Source organism: Aspergillus niger (genome assembly GCF_000002855.4).
Source record: "Aspergillus niger supercontig An01".
In the NCBI taxonomy this organism is placed as follows: Eukaryota; Fungi; Ascomycota; class Eurotiomycetes; order Eurotiales; family Aspergillaceae; genus Aspergillus; species Aspergillus niger.
Genome location: NT_166518.1, coordinates 2,066,428 through 2,084,465, shown reverse-complemented (window position 1 = coordinate 2,084,465; position 18,038 = coordinate 2,066,428). Strand labels below are relative to the sequence as shown.

At 49.7% G+C, this 18,038-nt stretch overlaps 6 protein-coding genes across 6 annotated transcripts; 3 read left to right on the top strand and 3 right to left on the bottom strand.

Moving 5' to 3' along the window:
* Positions 1-1,157: 1,157 nt before the first annotated feature.
* On the bottom strand, positions 1,158-2,993 carry An01g08780 (uncharacterized protein; the record flags this gene model as incomplete). The annotated part of the gene is made up of 4 exons (XM_001389263.3): positions 1,158-1,434; positions 1,500-2,436; positions 2,514-2,702; positions 2,774-2,993. The coding sequence occupies 4 exons, from the start codon at positions 2,991-2,993 to the stop codon at positions 1,158-1,160; spliced, it is 1,623 nt and encodes a 540-aa protein (XP_001389300.1).
* A 1,105-nt stretch (positions 2,994-4,098) lies between these two features.
* On the top strand, positions 4,099-5,880 carry An01g08770 (hypothetical protein; the record flags this gene model as incomplete). Its single annotated transcript, XM_059750152.1, has 5 exons — positions 4,099-4,164; positions 4,291-4,328; positions 4,871-5,167; positions 5,279-5,693; positions 5,770-5,880. 5 exons carry the CDS (start codon positions 4,099-4,101, stop codon positions 5,878-5,880), a joined length of 927 nt encoding a protein of 308 aa, XP_059599703.1.
* Positions 5,881-7,477: 1,597 nt separating this feature from the next.
* Positions 7,478-10,132, bottom strand: An01g08760 (uncharacterized protein; the record flags this gene model as incomplete). Its single annotated transcript, XM_059750143.1, has 8 exons — positions 7,478-7,845; positions 8,155-8,200; positions 8,354-8,369; positions 8,484-9,029; positions 9,218-9,665; positions 9,735-9,776; positions 9,838-9,918; positions 9,952-10,132. The coding sequence occupies 8 exons, from the start codon at positions 10,130-10,132 to the stop codon at positions 7,478-7,480; spliced, it is 1,728 nt and encodes a 575-aa protein (XP_059599702.1).
* Positions 10,133-10,855: 723 nt separating this feature from the next.
* Positions 10,856-11,657, top strand: An01g08750 (hypothetical protein; the record flags this gene model as incomplete). The annotated part of the gene is made up of 3 exons (XM_059750136.1): positions 10,856-11,235; positions 11,315-11,462; positions 11,523-11,657. 3 exons carry the CDS (start codon positions 10,856-10,858, stop codon positions 11,655-11,657), a joined length of 663 nt encoding a protein of 220 aa, XP_059599701.1.
* Positions 11,658-12,963: 1,306 nt separating this feature from the next.
* An01g08740 (uncharacterized protein) lies at positions 12,964-14,661 on the bottom strand (the record flags this gene model as incomplete). Its single annotated transcript, XM_059750133.1, has 1 exon — positions 12,964-14,661. The coding sequence occupies one exon, from the start codon at positions 14,659-14,661 to the stop codon at positions 12,964-12,966; it is 1,698 nt and encodes a 565-aa protein (XP_059599700.1).
* A 358-nt stretch (positions 14,662-15,019) lies between these two features.
* Positions 15,020-17,855, top strand: An01g08730 (uncharacterized protein; the record flags this gene model as incomplete). The annotated part of the gene is made up of 6 exons (XM_001389258.3): positions 15,020-15,841; positions 16,006-16,254; positions 16,306-16,986; positions 17,477-17,526; positions 17,687-17,700; positions 17,830-17,855. The coding sequence occupies 6 exons, from the start codon at positions 15,020-15,022 to the stop codon at positions 17,853-17,855; spliced, it is 1,842 nt and encodes a 613-aa protein (XP_001389295.3).
* Between the last annotated feature and the right edge of the window lie 183 nt (positions 17,856-18,038).

Genomic DNA, 18,038 nt, shown 5'->3' with positions numbered 1-18,038 from the left:
CTATCCCAGATATGCAGAACAGTTAATAAGAAAGATGCACCATCCGGTTTAACTGCAGTTTCCCCTACTTCCCCAACCAAGAGTCAGCAAGCACAAGCCCATAAAAGATTAGCCCGAAAGCTACTGTCTGTACAACATGCTATGCTTATGTATGCCATCCAAAAAGGGGAAAGGAAAAAAAGTCGGTTATCGGAGCGACTCGTGTCACCTTGTTATCAAACGAGGGACCACTCCTCCTCCGAATCCATATCATTCATGCAAGTATCGAAAGCTTCGTCGTACATATGCGTAAACGAGGAATGACTGAGACACTAACATCAATATGCAGGATTTGAGCACTAGCAGACACAGTCTATTAGTAGAGGCTCCTTGAGTTTGATAGTTCTATCACTGCGGCCCACGGACGAGAGGACTGCAAGATGCGTACGATGTACAAATGTCTAAATAGCGAACCAGCCTTGTGAGATATAGCAGAACTACTAACCCAGTATGAGGACACATTATGCTCACTATCAATCAAATGGGATCATGCGTCTCGATCCGCTCACTTTAAAACCGGATCAGGGTGTGAATACTGGACGAGAGATGGCTAAGAGTTCATCGAATCTAATGATGTGTTGGTATGAAGGCCAACTATGTTCTTGGGGAAGCTGCCGGAGCAGGTAGCCACCACTTGATCTGGTCGTCACCTGATCAGTTTTTATTCTTTCGCGATACTTGCTGCTGCCTCAGGATCGTATCTCTAAAGCTCCCCGGAGTCATGTCTAGTAGAGCATCAATAAGTTCTAGACCAGTCCATTACGGCGGCCTGGATCGCTCCATTATGGTGCTAAAGATAAGCTCATATCTTGGGAGTGTCCACAATGACATCCCTTCATCTCAGCTGCATGGCCGTGCATCTCACGCAAGGGGCTATTCATCATGAGATGTAGTGCATGTACAGCTTACTGACTAGACTAGTTCATGCTATGTTGGGCAAGAGTTAATCGAAGTTAAGCGTGAAGATCAAAACTAGCATGTTTCTCGGTCTAAATACACGGAAACAGTCGGGGTATAAACGAAGCTCAGTAGTTAGGGCCGTATGGCCCATGTTTGAATCACTAAATCATTATAGTCCTTGAGAGTTCGGACCAAGAAGAAAGCACAGTCGTGTACGCTTATGCCTTCACGCTGTTGGTGTTCTCGTCACTGTCCTTCTCCATGTCCTTTGCCCGGTGGCTCAGCACACTGGCGCGACGGACTGCATCGTCTTCCACGTCATCGAGCGTACGCAGAAGCTCACCATGCTTGCCGTACATGTGAGGTTCCTCGTTAGCAACCTTGACAACGTTGAAGACACTGGTCGTTTTGCGGAAAATACGATCCATTTCCTCCAGGGATCGGCGGGCCGTCTCTGGATAGAAGAAGAGCACTACGGGGAAGATAAAGGCGTTGCTGTTCAAAGTTTAGAACTGAGGATGCCAGAAAATGGAGAGTGAACGAGGGGATGAGGAACTTACATGACCGCAAAGATGATGTAGGTCTGGTACCCAATGTTGTCAAAAGCCACCGGCGTGATCATGACCACCAGGAAGTTGAAGATCCAGTTCGATGACGTTGCCAGCGCGTTAGCCGGAGCACGAATCCGTAGCGGCACCACTTCAGCCGGATACAGCCAGGTCATACCCAGCCAGCCAATGGCGAAGAATGTATTGAAAACGAACAGGAAGACGATACAGGCGATATTGGCTCCGTTACTACCGATGCTGGCGGTGACGGCAAGGATGACCATCGATATTGACATTCCCGCGGCGCCAAAAAGCATCAGTGTCCGACGACCAAAGTGCTCAATGGTGAACACGGCAATCCATGAAGCGAGGAAGTATTCCGTCCCGTTGCAAGCTGATATCAAGCGGGAGTTTTCGAGGGTCATACCCAGCTGGTTCTCCAGCACAACGGGGATGTAGTATGTAATCAGGTTGATACCCGAAATCTGTTGGAACATTTGATTGACGTAGGCTAAGACCACGCGGTGGAAGTGGCGGTCCTCGGTCATGGTGAACATGTCACGGAACGAACCCTTGGCCATTTCCAAGACTGTAGCCTTGATGGCCGTAAATTCCGTCTCAATGAAGGTCTCGTCAGCGTCGCCCAAGAGGGACCGCAGGACAGTCCTTGCTTCGTCCTCGCGGCCCTTGAGGATTAGCCAACGGGGCGACTCGGGAAGAGGCAAAACGAAAACCAGGATAATGAGGGCGAAGAAAATCTGGAAGGCCAGCGGGAATCGCCAAGCCACCTCATTTGGATCGGCGAATAGCAGACCGAAATCAATCCAGTAACTGATGGTGATACCGCAAGTAATCATGGCACCTTCAATCATGACTAGCATTCCACGATGGTTGGATTTACAGCACTCTGACTGCCAGGTGGGCACGGTAGAGGTGTTCATGCCGTTTCCTACCGACAAAGTATATGATTAGTATTGCATAAGTTGCATAACTCACAAGTTGGACATAAGGCGTCGTTGCACCTACCGAAACCAGTAACCAAGCGTCCAACAATGAATTGCCCGAGTTGGTAGGAAGTGCATTGCAGCAAAGCTCCGATGCACATAATAAACGAACCAACGAAGATAGTTTTGCGCCGACCGAGCATGTTGCCAATCCAAATTGTGGGAATCGATCCAGCAAAGCAGCCCAAGTTGTACGCAGCGACAACGACACCTTGACAAAAACAAAGATCAGTCCGCGGGCTGAATCAATGATTAGAGCATAGCACAAAATGGTGCACTTACCTTGGCGAGTCGACTGGGTACTTTGTTGCGCTTTAGTCAAGCTCTCATAGTATTCACCGTTGGTTGCGATAGTTGGAAAGTATTTGATGAACGATTGGAGGGTCAACAGACCACCAGTGACACCTTGATCGTAACCGAACAGCAAGAAATCCATACCAGCGATGACACTGATAGCGATTTGCAGCTTGCCTCCTGTGAGGCCCAAGTATGACCGCGCCATCTTGGAAAGACGGACTTTCGCACTCTCTATGGGAGTATTAAGCCCAAATTACTGTCACCAGTCGAGACTACAACTGTATGGTTGAAAGTAGTTGAAAGAAGCCAAAACCGAACAACACGAGTAATCCGTAGTCAGGGAGGCAGAGTCATTGGCTGGAAGGGGTATGTATGTGCTGGCGGACGGAAAGTGAAATGGAAGGGAAGAAATGTGAGAAGAGAAAAGAGATCAACCAGCAGGTTGCACGAGGGGAAGCGGAGGGGGGGTTTTAAATAGAGCTGGAGCCTCCAGAGACTCGACTTGTCGCAACGGTAGGTTTCTAATGACCGATTGGGCGATGGAGAACATGAAATGTAAGTAATATTATTACCATTCGGGGAGAAGTCAGGCCAGTCGAGAGCATCTGTGCAAATACTAGCTACTAGGTTCAGCGAGGGATACTACTACTAACTACTACTAGTAGGGACGTTGGCACTCCGTCACTAGTCCACCACCCAGAGCACACAAGTACCATCCAATTTGACTTTTGGAAAGCAGAGAAACCCACTGGATTAGACAAATGAAAAGATGGGATTGGCTCAGGATGACCTGAAAGGACTGCAATCGATCAGGAAGCTGCTTCTCGAATCCTGCAGCTGATTGGCCTAAGCCACAGAAGCCTGGAGGGGGAAAATGATCCCCACAGCTGCCACTCTCCGGATCCAGAGACTGACTGATACATCTCTAGAGACACAGAACACAGTATTATTGCGTCCGAGAGCACTTGCTAAAAGAGGTCTCTCCCCGGACCCATCGTCCAGCAAGTTCCATTGGCTCTTACAACCAACGGAGGAATGACCGTTCCCCACATGGCCTCCCCCAGGCACACACCATCTCACACCATCTTGGAGACCAAATTCAGATGAAATGACGAGTGGTGGGTGGGTTGCCCGACTACTTCTTACTCCACCTCCACGATGAGTGGGCGTCGCGATCAGCGGGGGGGCTGAATTGGGGGCCGCGTCTGCTCAGGCGAGTACTAAAGCCGATTAACTCGAAGTACATGGGTATCATTATACTAAGAGTAAGCAGTTTCCACCCAACGGTCGGAGGCCTCCTCTATGCCGTCATGGGTGTCGGGATGAGCAGGGGACTAGCCGTTTCTGGAGAAACCGAGCACAGCGGTCGCTTCATGGTGAGTGTTTCAACCCGCGGTTGGACCAGCTCGGATGTGAGCCAACCGAGATTGATATACTGTTTGGTACTTGGCAATTCATTTTTTATTTTCTCTGGTTATTGTCCACTGCTTGGAACTTAAAAGGAATCATACAGTGATTATCGCGTAGTTTTCCATAAAGCGTATGTTAATATTAAATTGTCCGTTGGGTAGGCGGGTGGATTGCGGACGGCTAGCAGGAATGTGAGCCTCCGGGGCGGCTAACTGCGATCTGGGCGTTTGCAGTCATCGTCATCGGCCAGTTCGCGTGGCTTTTCGCGTGGGCGAAATCAAGGAAAACGGAAAGGATCGTAGGCAGAGTGCGCTGAATCTAATCGTCATATTCTTTGCTCATTCGACGGAATAGCTAATCGCGAGGTATGTTACCGTGTCATGCCGTCGTGTGTCGGGTGTCGTCCGGTCCCCGTGGACCCTTTCCGTTGATATGAGGAAGAAAGAGAGATCCGGGCTGATTATTCAGAATCCGGGGTTTTTGGAGACTCCGCACAGAGGGACCGACCGCTTTACCGCTTCCAGTAAGGACATTCCCCGGCTCTATCCGCCTCGTGGGCGTTTGCTATCGCGTCCTCCTTGCTTGATTGCTTGAAAGTATTGTTGTGTGGCACAGCTGAGCTAGCGACATCGTTTCTCAGGAGAAGGACAATAAGATTAACTGAATATGCAGAAAACCATTAGCTCCCATATGTGCTTTTCTTGGCCCATATAGGGATTTGCTCGCCGCGGTAAGGTACTCTTCCTCCTCGACCGAGACTCCTGCGGGCGACCGTCTCGTCTTGTCCCGTAATATTCTCGTCGATGGGGCGCCTAGTCTCCAAATTGGTCAGCTTGGTCTGATGCCGACCAAACCTTTCCCCCTCCGCGCAGTCGGGGATTCCGTGGGAGAGCATCAAATGAATATCGGCCTTGTGCATGCGGTTACACTCGCTAAGAGCCCGTCTCCTCCAATCACGGTCGGTATTCGGTTCGATTAAGCTCCACTTCGCTCAACAAGCCGCTTCCTGGTGCCTCCCAGGAACCTCCCTAGGTCACTCTGAGTCGTCTGATGAAGGTATTATTTGCTACAGGCTTACAGATGGACCAACCAGATAGTTGCGACCATGCAGTCATCATGTCGGTTTGACAATAAGGAAGGCCGCCGGGAGAGTGTGCAGTTACACCGACCTCAACACCGACCACGATGTCTGATACAGGCCGAAGTCCCGCCGGGGTTGGGACTAACCTTAATCACGGCAGATATGCGCTGGCCGAGGCCTGGCCGAAGGTCACCGAAAACATCGGCCCCAGAGGACGGCCACGGCTTGATGCATGGATGCACTATGCTACAGCTGCTTTTCCCTGCAATGTTCGAGCCATTGACCCCAAATGTTCTGGAAGGTGCTACCCGCTCGACGGGTGAAGATGTGGGATGTCAGATGCTTATCCGGAGGAGCAGTCTGGTGGGGACGATTAGGCTGCCTTCAGGGAGGGTGCCCTGCGCCCGTCCCATAGTACGTAGCCCTGGAGATTACCAGACAGGGTAGACGGGTACGGGGTACCCCAAAGTACTAATGAATAACCATTCAGCTCGCCGGCCGACTGAGGGAAAAAGCGCGCGACGCAAGCCGGGCACCTCACTGGCCCAAGGGTGGCAACCCATACTCCTTGCTGGCGTCCCTCGGGCGGCTTAGCGTCTAACCACTAAACCGGCTCAAGTTAGTTGCCAAGATAGACCAGGCCATTTTATCCATCAGTTGTAGCAATCTCCATCATCCGTGAAACCGCGCTCGGTCTCCCCCCCGCAGTCAGGCTCTTCGGTTGTGGCCGAGCGTGTCTCCAGGTTCCCCTACGGCTTACCAGTTCTGGACATCCCGCGCTTTTCATCGGGCTGGAGAGGGGGCGCATAATCAATCCCCATAGGCAGGAATTCCCCTACCTCATGTGCATCCAGAGTCGTCCAATGCATCTCTTGTACCGAGTACCACTCTCTGCATCTTCCCAGTGCTCACCCGTCGCTTACCTTGCCTTATTCGTGGACCGACATGACAGCGCCTTGCTGCTTTCCTTTCTTGGTCGATAGTAGATCGCCTCGTGGTGTTCTGACACCCGCACCGATTCACATGGCAAGATAACTAGAATCTAAGCTATCTTTGGCGCTCATCTGACAGACACGACCAGCTTACCTGACATCCCATCACGATTTCTCGAATGCGAAACATGATTTCCAAAAGTATGGCAGAGTCATGTTACACCAAACGAGGTGACTAATTGATCCCGGTCAGCTGGAACCAGGATAAACTACTGCGTAGATATGCACGGAAGAAATGCACTACTCATTTGCTATAGCTGTCGCCCAAGAATATCAATAATACCAATATGATGGTACCAGGGAGCCAAGGCAGTCTTAACCGAATACTACATTGTGGACATTTATTCACGCTCTAGCGCGACGCGTAGAAAGTCATGCTACCTTGATATTTTCACAACCACCTGCACCAATCTATAGCCACATGCGACAACCCATGAGGGAGCCCTGCCACGAGAAGCCAAAGCGTCTACTGGTCCTTGAGCATTTTACTGTGGCTCGCTCTAATTGGAACGCAAATTGGTGGATGTAAGTGGCTCGGGAAACTTTCGGATGTTCCAGGACCAATATTTGTTTTCTTACCCATATAAACTAGTTGGTTTTTCTTTGCGTGTCGAATAATTCCCCAACAAGCACAAAGCACTGAAAGCAGAGACAATTGGTGGGGCTGCTAGAACGGATTGAGTTCTTTGGCGCGTGCTTCGGCGCTTGGATCAGGCTGGTGGTCTTGGCTCGACAGCGCGGGATTTTTGTCCCCCTCACAAATGGATACTGTGAGTCAAACTGGAGATTTACTGACTAACTAGAATTCAAGTTGGATGTCCGCTTTCAGCGCAACCGAGGATGTGTTTGTAGTCCGAAGACCCCCCTCGTGGATTTCAGGCGACACCGCAATCAAGTCGATCTAGAATCCGGGGTAATGAGCACAGCCCAAGGTTCGTACACAGGTCACGAAGCTAAAACACAGACCAAACATATACGTACGGCTTGTGAATTCGCCCATTATACGTTAGCGCACCAGCTACTAGCGCAAGCTGCTCATGCGATACACCTACCTACCTTGGGCAGTACCATGGCAGATCATCGGCGCACAATAGCCAAGGATGAGCCACCGAATCAACCATCCAGGCACTAACTTACAATAGATACAACCAAGCTAAGCCGTGGAGGCCAAAGCTAGGCTTGAATGCGCGATGATGTCATCTCATTTCATCGAGATTTCCGATCCTCTTCGTCCTCCATGTCTCGGAAACTCGGGTTACAGAGCCACCAAGCACGGCCATCAATATCAGGAACGTCATGGGATCTCCTTTGGGACATACTGAGTGTGCTTGCCATAGGCTTCAACAACAATGGGATTTTAAGAAACACCCCGGAGCAAAGACCATACATTCGGCTTCGCGGAGTTATTCCCCGATGATCATCCACAGTCTCCGATATCACCGGCGGATTGTACATCCAACACGTGTGGTATTTTTGCCTAGTGACGGCAGAAATCGTCCCAGGATTATGTTTCCGAAAACACAAGTCAAACAGTTCATCGGAGAAATAGCTTCCCCAGCAGCCACAGGAAGATCCTGCTACCTGTTTTTCAGACCTACCAAATTTACATACTAACCCATTAGAACCCCCCCCCTACCACCATGGCTGGCACATGAGCGGGCTCAGCCGCACCTCCCCCGACATGATATTCTCTCCCTGAAAGCTTAAGAGGCACCTAAAGTCCTAAACTCCGAGCCTACTAGACGAAGTGCATACTGGTGTCAAGCAAGATCAACAGTCATGCGGGGCGTATGGGGGTCCAGACCAGACCACGTTGCGAGTATGTCTTGCAGATACTTAGGATGTGGCAGTCAATCACAGGGGAAGTAAACAAGTAAACCCACCTCCTGATCCTTGAATCGGCCCCGCAGCTGAGCTGCGTCTCTTGCACTAAATTGAATTAAATATAGGATATGACTGGTTCGTGAAGTGGGGAGGGGGGAAATCACTCACGATACTGGCTTTGCCAAATTAAGTACATTAATCGAGATAGATAGAAACAGAATATATGCTATACTACGCGAAAGAAGACTCGGTGCTCACTTCAGAATCTACATAACTAAATATTGTCAACTTAGTCAACTTAAGGAAAGAAAGAAAAACAGATCACTAACATGTAGTACACTACACAAACCGCCCCGCAAACCGTCTCACAGCAGAATCAAAGACATACAGCGGCAGAGCCAACGCCAAAACCACCCACTGCACAGCAGCCAACTCCCAACAAACCCGGACGATGCCATCACGATCCACCCAATCAGCACCAGAGACCGTCACTCCGAACGCAACCACATTTTTACCCGCATTAATAAGTACTATTGCCTCGCTTCCTGACTGCGGATACACATCCATGATATAAGACATGGTGACTGAAGGAACGAAGACTAAGGCTGACGCTTGCATGGCATAGCCGGTGGCAGAGACGTACAAGGATTTACTGCTTGCGATTGCATACGCAAAGAGGATTAAGCCTGGTGGTGCGACTAGGAAGGGGATGATGAGTGCGGGCATGCGGTCTTTTGGGTGATGGGTGTTATTGGTGGTGTATCTTCTGGCGGCAGCCCATCTGGAGAGGAGGTCGGTTAAGGGGCCGGCGATGGGATATCCTATCACGATACCGAGGAAGGAGGAGAGTGTGTATACACCGATTGCTGATGAGGATAGGTGGTATGGTGGTGCTGAGAGGAATTGGGGGCTGATGGCGGAGATGAGGACGATTCTGGGATGGTACTTGCCAGTCAGCTTGTATAGTGTAGTATATGGATATCAGTAGGGGTGAGTACTAGTAGTAGCTGCTACTACTACTACTGTAAAAATCATTTGTGTAATAGGTAGGACAAATGGCAGCACCAGGGAAGTAAAAGGAGGAAGAGGAGGGAGTAAGAGCAGCAGTATAAATCCACTAACCCAGAAAGAAAGATGCCATAGGCGATTGTCGCAAACAAAACAATAGGGACACAAATGAACCGGAATGGGAGGGAAAATTGCCCAGGCCAGCATTTGAGTCCCTCAGGCTCGAGACCGCGATCTCTAATTGATATCAGGTCTTCCCAGTAACTTCTGGGTGAGGTTTCATTTTCTCTGTGTTCAGTCCTTTGTTTCGCTTCCTTTTCGAATTCAGCGGCATGAACATTCCCATCTTCGGTCAAACTATGTCGAAAGGTTGTTTCAGGCAAAAAAAGGACCGAAGCCAAGAAGTTGACTGCACCAAGGATGGCGCAAACAATAAAAAACCATCTCCAGCCCTTGCTGCCGATAACAAAGCCGGCTATCATGGGACCGATTTGAGATCCAGCACAAAGCGACAAGGCGAAGAGAGCCATGGCGGTTGCAAAGTACCGCTCCGAAAAGAGATCTGTATGATACAAGGATACATAAGTAACATGTCAATCGACTAAAGATTAGTCAAGCCGTACTCACTTACCGGCGATAACGGATGGCCCAAGAGCCTCGATAGACCCAGCCCCTAGATCACCAATCAAGGGGAGCTCACGCGTTATATAGCAGTAACGATAGGTACTACGCACCAAATGAAGCCACGATTCTGGAAGCTAGCAGATCTCTGAAACCAGTTGCTTTGATGCTCCATGTGCATCCAGCCAGGAAGACTATCATGGAGATCAATATTACCGGCCGCTTACCGATGCACATTGCGGTCGGCATCCAAAAGAGATTCGAGATTCCGAGTGCAGATACAGCCCAGGCGACAAGGCCAGTAAGCGTGTCGAATTCAACGCCGAGGTCATGAGCCAGTGGAGCAAAGCCAGTGGCGAGACCTGCTGCATACAGATTCCCAATGAAGACATAGGCGCAAATGTTCATCAGGATAGCGCAGCGGAGTCGAGTACTCCAACACTATTGCTTCTTAGTACTCAGTACTTACAATGGAAGACAGTTTTACAGAGAAAATGGAGGATACCTTTGGGTCGTCAGGAGAACCGGCGACACTGTGCATCTTGATGTAGTAGTAGCCGTTTCTGATTTGGCAGAGCCGAAGTAAATGAGCAGCTCGAGAATTTATGTATGCATTTTAATTTGGTCTCCACATCCCGGACTACGCCCAGAGTTGCCAGGCTATGCGAAACCTAGCAAGAAGTCTTGACTCTAGCAGGTTCTTGTACACCAGGCTCGAGGAGATCTGCATTCGTGCATTGACACCTACTATTTGTTCTGTAACGCCTACTGCAAGATTATTGTTGCCCCATCGGCCCCCTCGGCCCCGTCGGGATCAATAACATCAATAACTCGGCTCAAGATTTGAGGAAGATCCTTGAATTCTACTACTAGTCCTTCAGAGCACATGCACCCCGCCGGCTCGGCATAGGGCTGATTGCCGATCCCCCACCGGCCCCAGTTTCGATCGCATCATGTTGGGAGCGCCGCGGAGGACGGACGGGTGTATATCAAGATAACCTCCATCTGACGAACAGTGAAGTGACACGCTGCAAACGAGAGTCCGTGACCAAGAAACTCTCGCTCTCATGTTCTTCTATCCCCCGCTTAGACTCCAGACCTCATCGGACCAACATCATATATCCTGCCAAAATGGACTATCTATTCTACGACATTTTTAAGGAAGGGAAGACCCTTGACGACGCCCCACCAGCCTTACTTCGACAAGAGTCTGAATTTGCCTGGGCTTCGACCAGAAGTGGAGAAACCACTCGATTCTTCCCCTCGATAACCGATGAGGAAAACAAGGTCAACGGGGCGGTCGTACATTGGAGAGGCATTGAAAGCCCAGAACGGGCCGAGTCCATCAAGCAAGAGGTTCCGTGGATTAGACATGGGTTTTCTGATGCCAAGGTCATTCCCATTGGAAATTTCACCTCGGTGTCAAAGCTTTTCCAACAAGGAGGGAAGTATCTTGACTGTGAGCCAGTGCAACGCCTGCAGCCATTTTCCACGGATCCGTGTGTGACATGGTATGTTATTATTGTTGCAAGGGATGCATCGTCCTATGATACGATGTTTGGGGAGAGAGATGCATTGCACTGCGTGAAGCTTTGGAAAGGTAAGTACCAAGATATATGTAAAAGAGCTACATTCTCTTTTTCTTCTCATGGTCCACCGAATGACTGATGGCTTTTTGTCTGGGACAGGAGGAATAGCGGAAGAGGTATTTGATGTGGTCCATCCACAGCAAGGAAAGGTGAGCTGACTGGGAGCGCTGTACTGTAAACCTAAAAGGCTAACTAGCCAAATTGGACAGGTTCTCCGACTGAAAGCGAATGATAGAGCAGAGGTAAAACAATATGTGGAAGATATTCCTTCTTTGAGTGAAGGTGCAGCAGAGGTGGACATACTCCGAGCGAAATCGCACATGGTCTGGGAGGTTTTCTTCTAGATTGTCGAGTAAAAGCAACTATATTTGATCCCGGGCCCTGCAAAATTACAAAAGCTAGTAGCTAGACTATATGGTTTATTATTCCTGATAGAATTCATAGCTTTTATCCAACCAAGTCCAACCTGCGCATCTCGTTGTGGTCTCCGCCACTCTCGTGCTGGAGCTTTCACTGCTATGGCCCACATTGGGGTTCCACACATATAATGTGGATTTATGGGTGAAGTGGAATCTTTTCTCAAGCTCTAGACATTCACTGTAGCCAGACCCCACCAGATCTTTCGCTGGCTCTGCTGCTTATTCGGCCTCTCGCCATTCTCAACATCAACATCTTGACCATCTAGATCAATCATACATACAATTAAACCAGTCACTGTTCGTTGCCTCGATCTGCGAAGCTATCCAGACCTGAAAAGCACGAACTGACGCCAAATAAGGCGGAGAGCCTAGGGCCACCAAAATCAAGGTGGTGAACAGGGACGCGCCGTTGTTGGTGTTGACCAAATTCTACCAGATACGAACACGCAGAGGTGCTAAGAAAGCATCACCCACAATCTATACCCACTTTCAGCGCTCCGATTAGTCGACCTACATCAAAATGGCCTTTCATCAGGGACGCGCGGTCTCCTTCAGGAATTTATTGCGTATCACAATAGGTCTCCCAAAGGGGACCACACAAGCGGACAGAATACATGATGATCTACCCGAGTCTATTCCTGGAGTGCTATTCCTACTGAAAGGATGCTCAAACTTCCCAAACTGGGACTTTCAGGTCCGAAAAATACTTGAAGATATTGGATTACAGGACCTTATCGATCTTGACCTTCCACATCCGAAGAAAGACCACAGAAATTACGCGAATGGCATAGATGCTCGAAATGCCTGCAGACATGGCTGACTAGGCAGATAACTGGTGAACTCATGGAGGAATTTGTGCCATCCGTCGACGATAAAGACTTTGTTGATGAAGCATACAAGGTGATCAAAAAGATCGTACTAGGGCACGGCATCGTGGGACGTCAGAGCGTCGTGTACAATCTAGTCAGAAAGACGCGTGGCGATTATTCAACTGCGCGCCAGTATGTTGAGGATTTTAGAAACAACTACATACTCGCCAAGGAACTCCAGTGCGGCCTACCTCTGTTTACCGCTTCACTCTTGAAGCTGATTAGCTATGTACATCCTTGAATACCAACACTTCGAGACTACTTTCTTCGTTATCTATTGATAATCTAAGACGTTATAGACGAATGGTTATCTAAGTGTATGAAATATGTTCTTTCCACACAGAGTAAAGAAAAAAAATTCCTCACACAGCCATCCCAACTAGCTCCGTCAGCTTCGACACTCTGGCTCCGTAGAGCTTGGCCATAAACTGCAAATGATCAGCCTGCTTCGAATGAAGAGCAGTCGTGCAATCCTCCACAACCGTAACCCTCAACCCCTTCTGGAACGCGGTTCTCGCAGTCGAATCAATACAAACATCTGAGAACAACCCCGCTAGAACAAGATGCTCGAAGCCCTGTTCTTCCAAATACGCTGTGAACTCCGGGACCAGGAACGGATCCAGCAATGCCTTCTTGTCAAAGACGCGCTCGCCAGGCTGAACCTTCACCCCAGGACCAAACTCCGCACCCCACGTCCCCTCGACGCACTTCTCGGGTTTCTGGAGAATGGCGTCCCGATGTTTCCAGCTGGGGCTTTGGTAGGTGGTGTTTCCGAGGAATCGGACGAAAATGACGGGGCGGTTGTTTGCGCGGGCGAAGTCGACCGCGCGAGGGACGTTGTTGACGACGCCTGCCATGGCAGGACTGGGGTTTCCGGAGATGAAGTCGTTCTGGAAGTCGATGACTACCAGGGCGGATTTGAGGCCAAGGAAGGCTTGGAGGTCGCCGGAGGCGGTGGTGGTGGCGGTGGATGGGATAGATTGTGTGGGGTTTGCGATGGCTTGGAGGAAGTGATCGACTGTTTCCTCAGTCTTCAATGAACCACCTTGGTCGGGGGTAGTGAGTTTGCGCTGGAGGAGGCTTTGAATAGCCTGCTCTGTCAGCTTCTGGATACCTTTGCCCCCAGCGTGTCGCTCCAGGATGGCGGCTGCGGCACGAATGGTAGCGAATGGGTTGACGAGGCCCTTATCAGCGATGGCATCGGCAGACCCATGGACAGTTTGGTACTCGCTGAGGCCGTTCACGTCTGGACGCAGGTAGACGTTCTCAGCGTACATGGTCTCGGGAGTCGATTGACCGAACCAGTTGAGGAAGACGGGCTGGATGACATCTGCGTATTCGTTGCCTGCAATGATGATGCAACGGCCCTGGACTCCATTTGCCATTAAGCTGCGATTGAGCGTGTCAGGCTGAATAAAATCGAAGTCGATGCCGAACTGGGCCTTCCATTGGGGTTCCCAAGCTTGGAACACGCCATCAAAGAGGTGGAACTTGTATGCCATGGTCACCTTCTTGGGGACGTTCTCGGGACCCCAGTTTTCGGCCGCCCTGTCGAGTGCAAAGCGGATGATGCGGTCGAAAACGGGCTTGCTGAAGCTAGTGGTTCGTGTGATGCTAAGCTGGTCGGCGCTGTATGTGTTGTCGCCAGCGTAGAAGCCCTGTGCTTCATCGCGGACCATGAGAAGGGCGTTGCCGTCGCCGAGGCTAAAGTGCTCCACCTTGGCCGCTTGGAGGTGTTGCCGGACCAGGTAGAGCGATTGGGCGTGGATGGCGGTGCGGAAGATTGCCGCGATGCCAGAGCCAGCAGCATTCTCGCAGAATTGCTGGTAGTCAATTGCATCCTTGGTGGTTTCATCTGCAATGTGCGTGATCAAGTTTTTGTCCTCGCCGGAGACAGTGAGGGTGTGATAGGAGTGGTAGGTAGAAGAAGAGCGAACAAATTCAAAATTGACCGAGTATTGTTTGGCCAGTGTCTGAATGACCCGTTCAAAGACGGCGACCAATTCACGGCCGGTGCCATGGCCAACGGCAAGGCCAAGTCGAACAGTTTGGATAGTCATGTTGAGAATTGAAGAGAATGGTGGTTGATGATAGAGGCATGTTGAACCCTTGCGATACGAGTATTTATAGACAGAAGACCTGTGTATCTTGAGAGAAAGCGTCCTCTGCTACGCCACAGATCTTCAGCTGGGTGGATCGATGCCAGCACATACCTATCTAGCGGAGACATGAGCTGAAGCATCTGAGTTTGCTACGTATTATAGTGGATTCTCAGTGACCTGTATACGAAAGGTATAAATCGGATGATCCCATGCAGTCTCAGGTCCACTGCTTGAGCCCAGTTTGCACTTTGCCTGACCAGTTACAAGTTACACTCTGCCGACAATGGAACACGAAACTATGAGATCCGGCTTCAACATGGGCAACGAGCTCGACTACATGCTGGATCGAAACTACACAGCAGCCTCACGCCTCAACCTCCAATTCTACCTGTGGAAAGAATCATTCCAGTTCAACCTCCACCCCTCTATCGACCTCGGCCCTGCCGGTGAGACCGTCAGAATCGCCGATCTAGCCACAGGCACCGCAATCTGGCTCTGTGACCTTATGCGGGACCCAGCCATGGCGCCATATACTCTGCAGCTGGACGGTCTGGACGTGGACCTGAAAAACGCCCCTGTTCCCGAATGGGTGGCGCCCTCCATCAGTCTTCGCCAATGGAACATCTTCGACGAAGTCTCTGACGACCTGCGCGGAAAATACGACGTAGTCCACCTACGCCTTCTCGTTCTGGTCGTGCAGGAGAGCAACCCCTTCCCCATCATCGATAAAGTTTTTCAGCTCCTGAAGCCAGGTGGATACATCCAGTGGGACGACCTGAACTATCCCGATACGATCGTGGCCAAGCCACCCACAGCACAGCAAGGCAACCAGCCCACCCCAGCGTGCGACGCCTTCGTGCAATTTGCCCAGTCCAATGGGCGTAATGATTGGGTGTTGGATCTGCCACAGTCGTTGATGGAGGGGCATGGTGGATTCGTCAATGCCGAGCTGTTTCATTTTAGGGATCGGCCAGAACTCTGCAAGGCGAATGGGGACCAGTATATTCTCGTGCTAGAGGAATTCGCAGCTCGGCTGAAGTCTGCAGGAAAGGTGGAGGAGGCGTCTCGTATTCATGACATGATTATGGGGCTCGCTGAAGAATCGCGACGGGGATTCCATTTGTCTATGCCGAGGGTGGTTTGCGTGGCCCAGAAGAGATCGTCGCTCTAGTATGGCGTCTGCTCCATATTTTGTCCTCCTACTCTGCTAGCTAGATCAGTGAATCAAGAGATACAATGCTGGAACAGCTTTTATGTCTTTCCATTGTGCTTATGGCACGTGATATATGCTGCTTGGTATAGATACTGGCTTTGGCCCCTCTTCAAGGAGGAGAAATCTCATCTCCATCTTCAATTTACCTTAGAGCACCATTTGCATCCATAGCGCTCTCATCAAGCCGGAAGAGAAACTCAAAAACTATGGCCGAGATCGACACATCAGTCTGGTACAAAGCAGATATTGGCCCTCGCCTCAGCCAGCCCATGCGGGACATTTTCTCCCAATGGAGCGGTATAAGCGAGGATCAGCTTGACGCCCATCTTCACGCTGTGGTATGTCTGCCTAGGTATCCACATGATGGTCAGCACTGCTAACAATCACAGCGCGACAAAGCGTGGCAATACGGCGAATACCCATGCGTAGGCCAGTGGATGTTCCTACTCCCTGGCATTGCCAAGTTCCCCCAATTCCCTGCTGTCATCGATCGCGCCCTCCAACCAAGCACGACCATCATCGATCTTGGCACGGGGCTAGGTCAGAACCTGCGTCTGCTCGCCGCGAATGGTGTCTCTCCGTCTCAAGTGTGGGCCCTCGATCTTAGCCCGGAGTTGTGGCACTTAGGTTACGAACTGTTCAACGATGACGATCGGATGAAGGCTGTCTCGTTTATCCCCGCCCACTTCCTCACCGATGAACCGGAGCAGCTGAACAAGCTCCGCGGAAAGATAGACATTATGATCGCGGGGCAATTTCTCCACCTCTTTTCCTGGCAGGGGCAGATTGACGCTGGAAAGCGGATTGTTGAGCTGTCCCGGCCGGGTAGTGTCCTTATCGGATATCAGCAGTCGCGTCGTGCCGCGAGAGAATACATCCGGCCCTGGGGGATGATGTTCTACCATAATCTAGAGAGTTTTCAGAAACTCTGGGGGCTTGTGTCGGCAGAATCAGGGACAGAGTGGAAGGTTGAAGCCACGCTGGTGGATTTGGTAGATTGGGGGATGGAGCCCGAAGATACCCAGTGGATGCCGCCAGACCACCAGGGGTTGAATTTCTATCTGGAGCGGGTGCGATGATGTGTGATGTTTTGATTTGGAGCGGAGATTATTTCCCTGCGTACCCTGTTTTCTTCATAAGTCTCTCTACCCAGCTGAAATACCTCGATGGCTGAAGATGATCAGCTGAACTACTGCAGAACAGAATCCAGAATGACCCACATGGTGCATTAAGCCAATAGGTGTATGACAGCTGTCAATGAGTGAAATAGATAGATAGATAGATAGTGGGCTTTAGTGGGTCAGTCGCTTGCGGAGTGACAACGCTTGGGAAGTTTATTCTCCACGGCTATCGCTGATAGGTCTTCTATACGCTCGCTTGGGTGGGATGAAGAGTAGTCTAACCGTGAAGATTTGTATCCACAACATTCACAGTTACAGCTGTGCAGGTTGAGGTTGTAGGGATAATAGTTATAGCTTACAATTGAAGCTGTTCTTTTATATTTTCTCTTGACTAAATATTATATAAAAGTTGGCATGGTGCATTTCTCTGATATTATAGTTTTGCTATTCAGTTCAATTCATATTCTTATACCTGTTCAAGCACGCTAAGTAAGCCTATAGTTTTGCTATGTCCCTGCTTGTTATAATTATAGTGGCTAGTAGATTTTCATGTTCTTAATTACTCTTTTATTACTTTATTATGATTTCTTACAGATTATCATAATTGCCATATAATTTTATTACTGATTGTTATATTACAGTTCTCCAGGCTGCAGTCTGGAGGTAAGGTGCTCCTTCTTTTCTTAAACTCATAACTGTGGTTCGGACATGCTATCAAATGTGATCTTATGAACGGGATGATGAATAAGGATGAATTATGTGTTGTAACAATACTAGTACGGATGTAAGTAGTTATAACTATACATAAAAATGACTAAGCACTATCGGACCGATTGCTTCTGATTGCATAATACCACATACCAACTGCCCTTGCCACGCGTGCCTTGTTCCATAGTGCTTAGATAAGAATATACAAATAATTTTCTGTGCCTTTCTATTCTTACTAATACGTAGTATTATCTTAAACTTAATCATGTTCTTCAATATTATCATCTTAAGAC